The 15,699-nt window shown below is 37.9% G+C and overlaps 1 protein-coding gene across 3 annotated transcripts in view; it reads left to right on the top strand.

The window, feature by feature from the left end:
- Nucleotides 1-15,699, top strand: part of TBC1D8B (TBC1 domain family member 8B) — a 42,726-nt gene that overhangs the window by 13,752 nt on the left and 13,275 nt on the right. For 2 of the 3 annotated variants that reach the window (XM_074914756.1, XM_074914758.1), the window contains exons 3-12: nt 680-798; nt 1,453-1,678; nt 2,604-2,844; nt 4,278-4,485; nt 6,103-6,267; nt 7,608-7,757; nt 11,137-11,287; nt 12,637-12,851; nt 13,295-13,412; nt 14,118-14,403. In XM_074914756.1, the coding sequence (XP_074770857.1) occupies nt 680-798; nt 1,453-1,678; nt 2,604-2,844; nt 4,278-4,485; nt 6,103-6,267; nt 7,608-7,757; nt 11,137-11,287; nt 12,637-12,851; nt 13,295-13,412; nt 14,118-14,403 (1,879 nt within the window). The remainder of the gene's footprint in view (nt 1-679; nt 799-1,452; nt 1,679-2,603; nt 2,845-4,277; nt 4,486-6,102; nt 6,268-7,607; nt 7,758-11,136; nt 11,288-12,636; nt 12,852-13,294; nt 13,413-14,117; nt 14,404-15,699) is intronic. The other variant, XM_074914757.1, reaches the window with a different exon arrangement.

Raw genomic sequence — 15,699 nt, 5'->3', positions numbered from 1 at the left:
TGAGATGAAACCATGACTTATACTGAGCACAAGCAGCAACTGATTGTTGGAAGCAGCATAAATGGTTGTTTCAAGTATCCAAAGAGAAATCTTTGCTACCTTCCTGGTTACAGTGATGTAATCTTTACATCCTCACCCTTGTTAGAAGGGGTTTTGCACAGCAGGTCTAACTCTTGGAGTTCTGCTCTGGAAACTGTTGTGGGCCAGTGATTGAAGCTGAGGATATCAGAAGCTCAGATTTCATTTTCTTAGTCTCAATTTGATCTCACATTTCCCATCTTCTGGACTTTTAGACTGGGATTGTCCAGTGATGCTCTGCCATCTGTGTTGGGGGAGGTACTGCTGAGCTGAAGGAGCTGTCAGTCCAAGTTGGACTTCAGCACTGAGCCACACAATGTTGACAAAGTTGAGATGCTTCTGGATGAAAAGGCTAGAAATATAGCTGCATAAAGGGCTTGAAAGATAAAAACACAGCAGGGCACGCTTTTAATATACGCCAAATACATTTTTAGTGTACACAAGAGTTGGATGATAAATTTGAGACTTGTGATTTGGACTTGTGTATCTAAATTACTCTGTGAATTGGGAATTTGCTAGGTGTTCTCTTGGTTAACATTTTTAGTGAAATGATTAAAGTCTGTCCTAATTTTAAATAATATTAACTTTCTCTTTCAATCAGGATCCAGCAGAGAAGAAATAACAGAGCACTGGGACTGGTTAGAACACAATGTTATGAAGACTTTATCAGTATTTGATTCAAATGAAGATATTACGAGCTTTGTCCAGGGAAAGATAAGAGTAAGTAACAGGCACAGGACATAATTAGAAAAGGCTAAGTATTTTTGTATTTTTGTATTTTTGTTTTTTATAAACGTTCGCAAATAATATGTCCTCTTTAGAATATCAAAGGACAGATCCATAATGCTACATACTTCTGTTTGAGTAGTATGTGGCTGTTAACTTCCACACAATTTAATGTTCCTGTTTATCTGCCTCACAATTATGTAAAGTTGTTTGACATAAACTCTTCTTGCTAAATGACACACCAGATAGTGATCTTTAGATAGTGGCCTAAAACTGCTGATAAATTATTTCACAATAATTTTAATAATGCCTGGGAAGTACATAGTATATTTTTGTGAAGGTGCAACAGTTCACTTCATATATGCTAAATATTTAGCCCAGGAATTCTTGTAATTAAGTGAGGAAAATGTATCTATTTCAGAAGAGTAGATCTGGGAATGTGGGTCTTGCCTGAGTTGTGTGGGAAACTTGATGGATGAGCCTCAAATAGCACATTTGATTTGTGACCTGTGTTTTGATCCTCAAGACTATTATTCCTGTGAAACTTACTGTCCTGTTAGGAGAGTGCTGCACTGTATGTATTCAGGTGCATATATGACACCCACCCGTGTGGATGCATATGTAAAGTAACTGGTTCTTTTGTTTTAGGGTTTGATTGCTGAAGAAGGAAAAGGTTCTTTTGTAAAAGAAGAAGATCCCGAGAAGTTTCGTGAAGGTCTTATGAAGTTTGAAAAGTGTTTTGGGCTACCAGAGCAGGAGAAGTTGGTTACCTATTACTCATGCAGTTATTGGAAGGGCAGAGTGCCCTGTCAAGGGTGGCTTTATCTTAGTACCAACTTCCTTAGCTTTTACTCATTTTTGCTGGGAGCAGAAAGTAAGTAAGCTTCAATACTAAGCATAGTCCATTCACATTTTACTACGTATCTTTCAGACATGGAAGAATTTTCCCCGTGTCTTAAGGGAGTTATTTTGCCATGTTTTAGATGTCAGTGTAGGATAGAAAAAACTGCAAACATAAAATACCTTATGGAAATGAATACGTTTGTGTAACTTGCTGCACAATGTCCATAGTTTTCTTTCTCTACATAAGCTTCAGCGAGAAGGCAGACCTGTTGCAGTTGACTGTAACTAAAAGTTGTCTGTCATCTTAAGTTCATGCTGCACGTTAATTCAGTCTGTGAGGATTGCAGTTGTTTCTTCACACACAGACAATATTTCACATGGGTGCACTATGCACTGGTGATAATTGCACATGTCTTTTTTTTTTTCTGTGTAACATTTGCATGTGTTTCAATTGTCCAAACGCCTCTAAGAGTGTGAGCTGTAACTGTATTTATCTGAAAACTAGAAAACTTAAAGAAATTAGGATCTTTTCTGAGCTAATTTTCATTTGTGTTGGGAAATGTCATACCTAATGGGCATGGTTCCTCTAAATGATCAATTTACTTCAAGATGCCCTATTGGTAAACTGTTGAAGTGGGGTAGCTTATATGATGGTGTTTGTTTGCAATTTGCAGTTTCACATGACAGCGAAGGAAAGGTGATGTAAGCTTGTATTTTCATACATGGTGTGTCTTTAATGTTTTTCTTTCTATAAAACTTTTTCTAATGGAATTATTTATAGGAATTGTGAGATAGTGTTTTTTGTGCGTGTGAGTTTGTAGCCCTTTCCAAGTGTTTATCATTTAACTATATTGCTTAATTATCTTTTATTGGTGCTGTTGACTACTATTCTTTTTTAATATGAGGGTAGCAGCTAACAAGAAGTTACTCACATCTGCTTATATTTGTATTTTCAGTAAAACTTATTATCTCCTGGGATGAAATATCAAAACTTGAGAAGACTTCCAATGTGATTCTGACAGAGAATATTCATGTGTGCTCCCATGGGGAAGATCACTATTTTTCCATGTTTTTACACATCAGTGAAACGTTCCTTCTCATGGAGCAGCTGGCAAACTATGCTGTTAGAAGACTTTTTGACAAAGAGACATTTGAAAATGATCTAGTCCTTCATGACCCCCTGCAGATCACCAAGAGGTAATATATTACTTAGGGTCTGTCTGATCTGGGCTCAGAGAGACTTTTTTAGGCAAAGGGGAAGAGAGTCCTTGTCTGAAGGAGATAAGTAGATGTCAGCAAAGCTGGTGTTCTCTTAAACAAGTGTCTCATTAAAATTTGGGTTTGAAACAATGTGAGGCATTGTAATTTGTTGTTACTTTTCAGTATCAGAAGTCTACATGAAGGCAGGAAGTGATCACATCTTGAGAGCAGGTCTTCAACTATAGGTTTGAATTTTTAAACAGCATTCTAGCAGCATTTAGGATTAGAAAATTAAGAACAAAGCTGCAGTGTCTCCAGAGAGACTGATGAGGAAGGAGAAGGTGGAGAATAAATCATTTAATAAACATGTAAATAATAACTGCCTGGCTTTTCTGCCACTGAAGATGGATGATAAAATCAATGAGTTGCCGATGAGTGCATGGCTTTCCTTATTTATGGCAGTATTTTAGGCAGTAGAAAAGTTGTGTACATTAATAACCTGATGGTTGGAGTCCTTCTTTCTCAAGGAATGTGTGTGATTATTTCTTGTAATTTTCTAGTTTCTCTTCAGTTCTGGTTTCTGTTGAAGCAAATGTCACCTTTTCTTCAGGGCACTGTCCAAATCCTCACTCAAATGTTCAGGTTTTGATATGTGGACCTCAGCTATTTACTGTTGAAAAGTAACCAGAAAAAGCAAGTCTGTTGTTAGGTAATTTGAATTCACATAAAGGGACTAATTCTTTGTCTGCAAATCAGAAATTAAGATAAAGCATTTTTCTCATAATTGTTCCTACTTAAAGCTCCATGTACTTGTGATTTAAGAAAAAAAATCTATTTAGTTTCATAGTACGCTGATAGTAAAACCTGGTTTAAGTTGTATTTCCTGGCTGATGGATACCTCAGTTTGGTAACAATGCTGGAGGGATGTTGCTTTACAACCAAAACATTGTTTCTGGTTGCAGTTACCTGTGAAGAATTAGCCCCTGGCAGATGTTTACAACATGTGCTACATTTCTAGCTAATTAACCCTCTGTCAAGCAAAAACTTGTTCTAGGTTTAAGCAGACTATTCTGATGGGTGCGGTAACAGAACAGATCAGGCTATTAGTATGTTCTTCTGCACTACCTTTAGGCCTTGATTTGGCAAAGTGCTTCACTGTGTAAGAACATGTTGAATCTATTCCTGTTTAATGAAGTATTCAAGTATTTTGTTAAGTGGGTGTATATAGATAGGTGTGGTCCTGCCCTTTGTGGCCTCTTCAAGCAAACCATAGAACCCTCCAGATCGACCCCATGGATTATGGGAGAGCATGATGATTTACGGTCTTTTCCCAAGGTATTTTTAATTTTGGTGTTTGTAAAGGCATTTTAAACTTACTTAATTTTTCTTTTCTCTCTCCTACCCCTTTTTTTGTTTTGTTTTTAACCTAGAGGCCTGGAGAGCCATGCCCACAGTGAACAGTTTAGTGCATTCTTCCGGCTACCCAAAGAAGAGACCTTGAAGGAAGTTCATGAATGCTTCTTATGGGTTCCTTTCAGTCATTACAACACCCATGGAAAAATGTGCATTTCAGAAAACTACATCTGCTTTGCTAGCCAGGATGGCAGCCTGTGCAGTGTAATCATTCCATTAAGAGAGGTAATGCAAACTGCAAGACAGAGATAGTTACACTAGAAGTTTTGCCCTTGTGTAGTTTAATGCCAGTTTAGCAAATTTTCATTAGAATCTGCTTACTTTACACGATGTTATGTATTTCCCCCTACCTTGGATACCACATGTAGGAATTCTGTTTGTAGGTTTATAGAACTGTTTTCACGTTTCAGCTTTGTTCCCTGTATCCTCTTTCCCTTTTCTGTTTGCTCTGTTTTCTGTAGCTGGGTGCAGAATGCAATTTTTTTAATACTTTTTAAAAATGAAATGCTTAATTCTTGAAGTTGAGTTAATGACAGATTCTCAAGATAAAAAGTAAAGAATTGGAGAGTGTAGAGGATCTTGAAGATTAGTAATCGCTCTGCAGTGTTTCTTTCTTAGCTCAGTAGTGCAATTCTTTTTGCAGCAGTTGAGCAGTGCTGTCTGTTCAAAAGTCAGGAAATTCCACTGACGGTCATCAGTGAACAAGTATCGATGCCGTTACAGCTGATGTCTCAACACACTGAATAGGGACTGTATTGCAAAGGACACAGCATTCATATTTCTATAGAGTACTATAGCTAGACTGTGGAATAACTTCTGATAATACAAACCCTTTTCCATCCCTCTCTTGACTTCCTGTGATCCGGGACATTGCCACATTTTAGTCTTCCAGTGATAAAAGCTTTTTGTCAGCACCTAGACATATTTTACAACAGCCTCAAAGTTAACCAGGTTCTGTAATTGCTCTATGTATCCTGTGTACATACTGCCTGACATAAGACACCTGACAGAGGGGGGTGAGCTGACATAATTTCAACAATACACTCGGTGTTCCTCACCCAGGTGAAGCATTTTATATGATCCTCTATAAATAGTCCTGCAAACAATAGATACTTCTGCAACCTGTGAAAAACAAGAAGAGGCTGTTTAAAGGAGCTGACTCTAAATATATTCTTGTGGGTTGTCAGGCCCTCACTATTTGTTCTACAGTACTGCATAGTTAAGTGGTCTTTCATTCTTCACCTATAACAATGTAAAAGCATCAGCAATGGCAGCTGGTCTAGCTATTCATGATTGTCTCACTTCTATGTGCATTATTAAAGTGCGTTATTAACTTCTCTAATCTGTAACTGTTCCATCACGGCAATTAAAATCAGCTCCAGCTCTGCCATGTGATATGACAGCTGTCTTTGAAAGGATATTCTCAGTGGAAATTCATTCTTGTGAAACTTGTTTCATTTGATTACTTTCAAAGGCCATGTTGTGTCTGCTTTCAGATGGTAAGAAAAAAAAGTAACAGCTTCAGCAGGTAGGAGGTGGCAAGATTTTCAAATAAGCTCAGTGCCCGCAGCTGGGAAAACCTTTCCAAAGATTTTTGGTACTCTGTTGAAAATCTGTTGCATAATACTTATTACCTTGTGCTAAAATAGGTCCAGACCACTGAGCTTTAAGAGTAGAGAGTTTGTTACTTGTGTTACTGATTCTGCTTGTGTGGTGCTTTATACTAATGTTTCACCTACTTTTAGCAGGTGAACCTGCTAAAACCTGTTTTTAACAGGTTTTCTCTTTCAGAAATAAGCTAGTGAAATTTGTTGCCTAATTTCTGTATCCTTGCTTCTGTAGGTCATCGGTGTGGACAAGGCAGATCCAGCCAACAGAGGAGTCAGCATTAGTACCAAAGGCAAAACAGCTTTTCGTTTCACGGAGGTCAGGGATTTCGAACAGCTTGTGGCAAAGCTCAGAATGAAATGCAATGCAACTTCAAGTCCACAACACATCAATACTGAGGTAACTGCTTTGCTAATTCTAATTTCTTAGTATCTGTTCCTAGGAATAAGGTTGTGTAATCTTACTAAGAATTTACATATCATTGTCAGTGTTTTGCTGTGTAATGCAATACATTTATATTTAAGCCTGAATCTGGATACAAGATGGGTAACAATGTCTGCTGTACCTCTAGATTTCAAGTTGTCTAAATCTACTTTTTTTTGCTTTAAAAAAATCACGTTCCCATCTCTCGCCCCCAGACCTTTCACATTAAAACAAAAGTCTACCAGTGTGATGTCAAATTACGTGTACCTGTGTTGGTTTTTGCCAGCTGACTGTTTGACTTGGGAAGTTGATGGAATGTTTATAAGGTGGTTTTTAGATGTGAAGCAGTCCGTACGTGTAGTTTCATGCATGAGAAATAAGAAAGCAATGACAAAACAGGCCTAACAAGCATTGCTTATTATAGTTGCTGTATCTTTTCTATGAAGATTTTCCCCTGAAAAACATTTAGAATCAGCTGGAGTAGCCTCTAAAGTGACAGTTGTAAGAGTGGAGAAGCGTACAAATAAATGCCTTTTGGTAGACAATAATTATTATATCAGCAAATTCTCTACCTTGAGATTTTGATTCTTAAGTGTTAAAAAGCAAAAATGAGAAATAAAAGCAAGATAGTTTGATATTAGCAGAAATGCTCAGCTGATAAGGTACAGCACAGCCTTGGGAGACCTGAGTGTTATGGTCTGCTGCTCAGAGGTGTTCCCTTTTATATTACCTTACTAGGTTATATCTGCATTATTTTGGCATACCAGGCTAAGTCATGTCCCTCTGGTTTTAAGGTGTGGAAAAATAAATAACTCTGTGCCTATATGAAAGAGAATGTATTAAACAATGGTGCTACTGTGAATGCATTCTTGTTTGGGTTCTTTTACTTTGTTTTCCATCAGGTTTTGAAAAACAATCCAGGTTCTAATGCTGGTTTTTAGATGCTCTTGGCATTTCTCTGTAGCTCAGTATATGGCTCTGTTTAAGTTAATGTTTTGCTTATGAATTCAGTGGTGATGGATGGTCAGGCCTCCCTATCTGTTACAGTTCTCATTATGAATATTTGTCCTTGCATAATTAAGTTTTTGGCCGTAGAGACAGATTTTTTTTTTTTTTTTTCAAGTGCAGCCCCCTGAAAGCCCAGCTGTGCAGAGCAGGGATTGCTGGTTTTAATTTATTTTGGAAGTCTGTATCTGGTACCTGTAACAATATAATAAATAATCATGCTTTAGAAGCAAAACAGTTTCTGGTATCAGTGGTGCTTCTTGAAGGATTGTTTGGCATTTATAACTACCACTGTTACATTTTTTTTAAAGGTTGCAGCTAGTTCTACCTCTGAGAGTCCAAAGGATTTTGATGTGGGACCATCAAAGATGGGTCAGAGAGATAACAGCAAAACTGTCGGTACAGAAGCCCTAATGACTGTCTACCATCCTCAGGATGCTGAGAATCTAGACTCTAAAATGGTAAGGGATAGAATGGCTAACAGTTTTTGGAATTTAATTGGGAAGGACTGAAGTATATTCAAAATGTATTCCAGCAAGGCTGCTGATTTCCTCTAGGGCTTTGCCAGTCTTCTTTCATCTGCATTTTCTGTATTTGGGGTCCACAGGGTGCTTCTTCGTAGCTCCATTCAATTTTATGCTTATCTTGTTTAATAATGATATGCTTTATCTTCGTGGAACTAATACCCCCTGCTCTTCTACTCCTCAGGGAAGAGTTGGATGTTTGTTTTGTGATAGTTGAACGTGTTTCATATCTATCTGAATTGTCAAGATACAAAGTCACTACAAACTCTTTGGTGGCAAGGAGAATGTTATCAAGAAATTGACTTCATTTCTTCTTTGCTTCGTTCTTTTGCATTTCTGTCTAACAAAGTTATGCGCTGGACAATGTTTCTTTATTGTTTTTGTGGTAGGACATCCTATTTTTGCTTCTCCATAGTGTGTGCAAGAAGACAGAAAGGTTTTATTTAAAGTTAAGTCTTTCAGCAGAACTGAGTAAATTAAGATATGAATTTTGATATTAGAACTATCAGAAAATAAACACCCTTTGTTCAGGAGAAAAGGGAATCCAGAATTTTAAGTTCTGCTTTTTATGGTATGTTGAACGAAAGTGAACAAAATCTACTTTTCCTTTAGGCACCTTTAATTGCTTTAACAATGTTAAATCTTACTGCTGTGTGTACACAAAATGTAGCAGCAACGTTCACCCTCTCTTAGCCCTGAAGCCTCGTGAGTTGGAGTGCCTGATCATCAGTTACTTTGCTTCAGAAAATTGCATTTTAGGTTCATACTCAATAGTTTATTAGTACCCTTGTACTTTACAAAGAATCTATCTCACTGTTTCTATCGTCTCCACTGCCTACTCTGAAGGCAAAATACCTGTAACTTCAGTTTTGTCTGAATAGGAAATTTTTGCCAGTTTCCATTTTGTGAAGCAGGTTTTATTTACATGGCTGGTCCTACTGAAGTTCATAAGCACACACTCTTTATCTTCTGTGTTGACAGAAATTGCTAGTTTGTAAAAACATTCTATCTGATTGCTAAATACTTGATGAAATCTAAAATTTATACAGGCATAAGTGTTTTAAGCTATTAATTCCCCTCCTTAATCCAGCTTCATTCTCCTGCAGATTTTCCTGATCATTGATTCTCTCCTAGTCCTGTTTGGAGCTTATGTAAATAAACTGAGGAAAGATTGAGAAACTGTGGGAGAATAAGGACACTGATGTCACGTCATCCCTCTGTGTGCTTTCCACCGTTTTTAGGCATTCTGTTCCAAATCTGTCAACTGATATAATGCAACAAAGCATGATGAATCAAAAAAAGGAAGCAACTCATTATGCCCGTTGAATTTCTGTGGGATATTATTTAGAGTTAGTACATTTTTATTGCTGTTACAAAGAGCAGTTCATAGACATGTTGGGATCGAAATATGTTAATTTATCAGAGTAATTAAAGATGTGTCTGTGACAGTGAGTTGCCTTTGCAAATAATCGTTGCTTGATTTCATTGCACCATCATGGCCAAGTACTTTTTCTCATAGTTTGTTAGAGCTCTCAAATTAGCACAGAGAAACCTGCCACCATACATAAGCAATGTAAACCTTCTTTTCACCCTCCTTCTATTGATTTACTCTTTACCAAGGAAACATTATGCTGTATATCACAAAGCAGCAACAAAAATGGGACATTTGAAAATTGGCTCAAGTTACAACAAGCAGATTTGTTTGTATGTATGTATCATACATATATATATATATATGTATATTTACATGCAAGATTCTTTTTCAGCTGTTTCCAAGAGGGAGTTTTAATGTACCTCTAATTTTTTGCCATAGGAATTATATAAATTGTTGAATTTTCTTATCCATTATGCTGGCAGTGCATTTTTGGCATGCCTCAGGAGAACTATGATGGCACAATTTGTCCACACAGTTGCACCTTGCACTGGTTAACTGTCTTGCTGCTTTATCACTGTTCATTCACTCCCTTTAAATCTGTAGTACTTTGTGATCCTTTGATAATTATGCGGTTTTGTTGATGTGATGCCAAAGCTGCAAATGGTTCAGTCCAGAGGTAAGAAATGGGGCTGTCTACCTATTGATTTAATTAAAAAAAAAAAAAAAAAAAAGTTTAGCTGAATAGTGAACAATAAAACATAACAAATAGATGGTGATGACCATTTAAAATCATGATAGAATACATGCTGTTTCAGGGGACAATGAGTTTCAGCAAAGCCTCTTTACTTGCTAAAAAGAAAACATATTTGTATTTTATAATAACAGGCTGAGAGAGTTGGGGTTGTTCAGCCTGGAGAAGAGAAGGCTCTGGGGAGACCCTATAGTGGCCTCCCAGGACTTAAAGGGGCTACAGGAAGGCTGGGGAGTGACTCTTGATCAGGGGGTGTAGGTATAGGATGAGGGGTAACAGTTTTAAACTGAAAGAGGGGAGATTTAGATTAGATATAAGGAAGAAATTCTTCCCTGTGAGGGTGGTGAGGCCCTGGCACAGGTTGCCCAGAGAAGCTGCGGCTGCCCCCTCCCTGGCAGGGTTCAAGGCCAGGTTGGACGGGGCTTGGAGCAACCTGGGCTGGTGGAAGGTGTTCCTGGCCATGGCAGGGGAGTTGGAGCTAGATGAGCTTCCATGTCCCAGTCCAAAGCATTTAATGTTCCAATCCAAAGCATTATATGATTCTCTGAAAATGAAAACCCAGCCTGCATACAGTTATTGCTGTTTATGGGTTGGAATCATTCTCAAGTGGGATGTAAGGAAATAGTTGATTTTAGAAGTGGCTTGAAAAAGGTGAAAGGGACTGATTGTTGGCTGTCTTAATACAGCAACAAGGGAGCTTCAAGTGAAGTTAGAAGGTGGCAGGTTTGAATTCAGAAAGCAATTTGCACAGAAAAATATGCTGTGTGTTGTTAAATTCAGAGAGATTGTCTCTGCTGAGGAGATGCCTGAGCTTCTATTTGCTGGACGATGGAGGAGGATTTTGCAGGTGTTTGCTTGACCTTGCTGTCCTGTGGCACATGTTTCTGTCAGATGGGATACTGGATTAGATTTCTTTACCTTTTGTCTTATCTGGTATAGACATTCTTGTAATAATACACTTGGAAGAATAGTAGGTCATGTAGGAGATTGCATTGTATGCCAAACTGATACTATGCACAGGTTAGATTTTGCTCTGATTTGCCTCAGCACTCATTTCATGTATCAGTACAGATGCCAATGCTGTCATTTCCAGTTTATGTGTATGTAACTAGAGCAAAATTTGGTCCTGTTCTCTGAAACCTGGGGAAAATCTTCCAGTATACTTTAATGCTTTCTTCTGCTTTTCATAGTTGAAAGAAAAAATGAAAGAACAGTCCTGGAACATCCTCTTTGTTGAACGGGGACATGGTGTCAGTATGTTTCGAACGAAGAAGACTCGAGACCTTGTTGTAAGAGGGATCCCAGAGGCGTTAAGAGGAGAGCTCTGGCTACTCTTCTCAGGTATTGCGTAGCAAGTATAATTGATCCATTTTGTGAACTCTACTGTACGGATGTTCTAGTTACTAACTGAACACAGTCTGACAAAAAATGCTCTTACCTTTGGCAATATATGTAAATTTTTCTGAGGAAAGACACTTTAAAATTACAGTTTTGTCTATTATTTTGGTTTGCATGGATTCAAACTAAACCTGCATCTGCTTCTTTTACATCAAGCTTAATTGAAAAATAACAATAAGAATACATGCTGTTCCAGGGGACAATCAATTTCAGCAAAGCCTCTTTACTTGCTAAAAAGCAAAGTATGTTTGTGAGCCCGTGTTTCAGTCGTTTTGATTTAAGCTTTCTGAGAGGATAGCATTACCAGACACAAAAAAAAAAAAAAGGGAATTTGGCCCCAGTTATTGGCAGCTCTTTGCTATGTGCTGTTGCTTGGTTTAAAGAGCGAGATGTACAGGAATTGTGGACTTTCTTACACACATGGGATCTCTTTCCAAAGCTCCGAGTGTGCTTTTGTGGCTTTCTTCTGTAGAACACACCTGTATCAGAGCATTTAACTTGAAGAAATGGGGCCCCAGGGATTTAAGACACTGCTTTACAGCACCTCTGCACTTTCTATTTCTGTTCACTGAAACACTTGGAAAAGCAGCAGCCGCTGACTTGAGCAGGATCATACAGGAAGCCTGTGTCAGATTCAGAAAACAAGCTGTGGATTTTGAGGAGCCACCCAGGACCTTTACCACTAGCTGTACTCACTGTGCTCCCCTGGGTAGAGCTTTCTGCTCTTCCATAAGATCTGTTTATTGTAACAAATGCATTTTGTACTCGTAATTCAGCCTACTATATGGTAGTTCCTTTGAGGACATGTGAACATGATTTATCTTTACTAGTGTTGTTTTTATGCTTCTGTTACCAGACTAATCTCTCTGTCTTGGAAGGTGTTGTCATAGTTATGGAATGAATTAGGTAAATATCAGTCCTTTGCCTGTTTTTTTTCTAATCTGTTCCCAGCTTTACATATGGAAAGGTATTGTGTTCGCCAGAAAACTTGGGCAAAATCGTAGGTGAAAAGATGTTTCCCTTGCCCCCAATGCAACAAAAAAATAAAAATCAACTTTATAATGGAAAGTGACTTAGATTTCCTCCAAGCCTGATTTTAGTTTGCTTTTCTGTTTTCATTTCAGAGTAAGTTCATTAATTTCAGTAGAATTAGTCTGATACAGTACTGCAGTAACATCTGGAGATTCATGAGGTACCTCAGTAGACACCAAAAATTTTTATACAAATTACAGACAATCATATAGATACTTGACTGTTGTCCTCTAATACTATGCAATACAATGTATTGGCAGGTGCTGTAAATGATATGGCGTCCAACCCTGGTTATTACACTGAGTTGGTGGAAAAGTCCTTAGGAACCTGCACTTTAGCTACTGATGAAATTGAACGAGATTTACGTCGCTCCTTACCTGAGCATCCTGCTTTTCAAAGTGACACAGGAATTTCTGCACTCAGGAGAGTTCTTACAGCTTATGCGTACAGGAATCCCCAAATTGGATATTGTCAGGTACAGCAGTTTTGAGACTCTTAGTGTTGGTTGTCTAAATACTAGCTCATGATGGCCGTATAGTGGCACCTCATAAAATCAGTCACATAAATATGTAAATGGTTTCTTGCTCAGTAGTTCACTTTGCTTATTTCATGTGTAACAGGAGTTTTTACATTGTACTTGAATTTATTGATAAATGCGGTCATGCCCACTTCATATATGCCTTTGCGTTCTTACAACATTTTTAGCACTTAAAAATATTTTAAGTAGTTTGAATACTGTGCTCTGTATTTTATAATATAGAGGTAAAAGTCTTACACTGGATACAACTGTAGGTTATCCCAGCACTCTAAAAACATGCTGTAAAGTGCTTTCAGAAATATAAATTTTAAAAAATGACACCAGTTGTGTTTTCACTATCTTTCCTCATAAATGCTTCCTTTCCTGTTCAAATGTTACAGGCAATGAATATTTTGACATCAGTCCTTCTGCTGTATGCTAAAGAGGAGGAAGCGTTCTGGCTTTTGGTTGCTGTGTGTGAAAGGATGCTACCCGATTATTTCAATCGTCGAATCATTGGTAACATCCGTCTGTCTTTTTATCTATCTAGAATTGAATGTAAATGATCATTCATTAAGAGCAAATATAAGGAATGAGCGGAAGGCAGAACAGTGGAGAGAAACTGTTGCATTTGTTTCTGTACTTGCAGTAGAAATTGGAACTTAGAGAGACTGTCCCAAGGCTCCTTCTTAAGCAGGAGTGGATATGTTTTTCAGATATTGTCATTACTCTAGGCATAACTACTCAGGAAGTAGTCAGTTAGACTATTATATTATTCTTTTGGAATTATAACTGCAATTCATACTATTTCTTTGAAAGTTAGACAGCTTAAATAAAGGAAAAAGAGTTACTCCAGGTCCAGATTTAGTCTTTGATCTCATACTCAGTACTTGCAGGTGTATATGCTAGAGGAAAATTGGATGTGAAGTTTCTCTCTCATTGCAGAGAGGGTGTATTGGCTGACAGGAGAATCACTGGAAGTAGCCACACCCCCCCAAACTGCTAACACACTTCACAGCCTGCAGAAAGGCTCTAGACCCATGCATAGAGTGTATAGCTTCCAGCACAGGGAATGAAGCCTGTGTTCCATGCAGCTAGGCCTGTGTTTGTTTTTTTGACAAAGTTGCATTAGGACAGGGGCTTTATTTCTGGCCAATGCTCTGAGAAAAGTATGCTTCTCTGTATTAAGATTTGGGTGGTGGTTTTGTTATCCTTTCCCTGCAGGTGCCTTGGTAGATCAGGCAGTGTTTGAGGAGCTCATCAGAGTTCATCTGCCTCAGTTGACAGACCACATGTCGGACATGACTTTTTTCTCCTCGGTCTCTCTCTCCTGGTTCCTTACCCTTTTTATCAGCGTGCTGCCTATTGAAAGTGCAGTCAATGTGGTGGACTGTTTCTTCTATGATGGAATAAAGGCAATCTTGCAGCTGGGTCTCGCAGTGCTGGAATACAACATGGAGAAGTTGCTGACTTGTAAGGATGATGCAGAAGCAGTCACTGTTCTCAACAGGTATCAGTGTAACTGTTATTCTCAGGGGTTGCATAGCAGCTACTATAATTACAGATAGGTAAGTCATTCTGGGCAGCTGAGAAGACATTTGATCAAGACTTCCAAAGGCTTTAAAGGAATCAAGTGTTCATCTCAGGCTGAAATTCTGGAATGGGTGGCTGTAAAGTGTGCCTGGATCCTCTGAAAATCCCATCCTCCAATAAAGTTCTTCTAAAAGCATTGCCAATTTTTGTATTTTAAAGTAAAAGCAGTGTGGGTTTTGCCTAGTATTTATATCACTTATAGAAGGTGGCTTTCCTTAATCATGGGGTAATCTAGAGCACACTAAGACTGTTCCAAACAGTCTGGGCATTAACTTACTGACAACATATTCTACAGCCTGTTCTTGTAGTTTAAAAGGCTCCTGGCTCCTCTACTGCTCATGGCTTAAAATATAAATAAGTAAAAAAAAATAAAGCAATGAGGACAATCATGACGAGATGTTTGTTCTATATTAGCATTTGAAGAATAAATTCAAATATGCAACATAAAATGCATCTTAAACTGATGTACTGCAGGCAAAGCTTGCACAGTTTTTGCTTCACTACCTACCTAAATTCTGTTGTTGCTGTGATTTTGTTGTTTTAGTACCCACAATACACAATGGCTGTGCTGTAGGAGTCCCCAAGTTATGACTATTAAGAACTGATAATAAGAATTTCCTTTTAGTGAGACTTTCAAGTGTTGCATGTTTGAATAGGGTAGAGCTACAGAATTAATGAGGAAGATGTAATTTTTATTATAAGAGACCATGCAGCTTGGTATTTATTGTAAAACCTAGCTGTACTCATTTAAATATTTAACACTTAAAAAAACCTAACAGTAGGAGTATATTCACCTAGTTTAAATATATTAAAATCTAAAATCTAGAAGTGTAATGAAATTTTAAATTGATTAATTGATTTAATTCAATAATTAATAAAAAACTGCTGTTTCTACTTGACACTCAAGATTTTGGTGATTATTATGAACTCCTTTTGAACTTTTGCTTTCAGCATTTTATCTGTCTGTAATACTTCTGTTGCACAGTTAATCCAGCATGCAGCATGCTGGTCTGTTTAAAAAATGATTACAGTAGCTTGCCTCTTCTCAAGAAAAAGGAAGCCATCAGTCTGCAGATATGTCTTCCTCAGGACTTGGCCAGCCTCCATAATGGGTCTGTTTAAGTTGGTTATGTAGGTATGATGAATAGGTGCAGATCAGACATGTCCTGATTTATGCATCTGAGGGAATTAAGACTGCCTCAGTCACAGTTCA

This window comes from Athene noctua, chromosome 11 (genome assembly GCF_965140245.1).
Source record: "Athene noctua chromosome 11, bAthNoc1.hap1.1, whole genome shotgun sequence".
Taxonomy (NCBI): Eukaryota; Metazoa; Chordata; class Aves; order Strigiformes; family Strigidae; genus Athene; species Athene noctua.
This window is presented reverse-complemented; position numbering and strand designations above follow the sequence as displayed.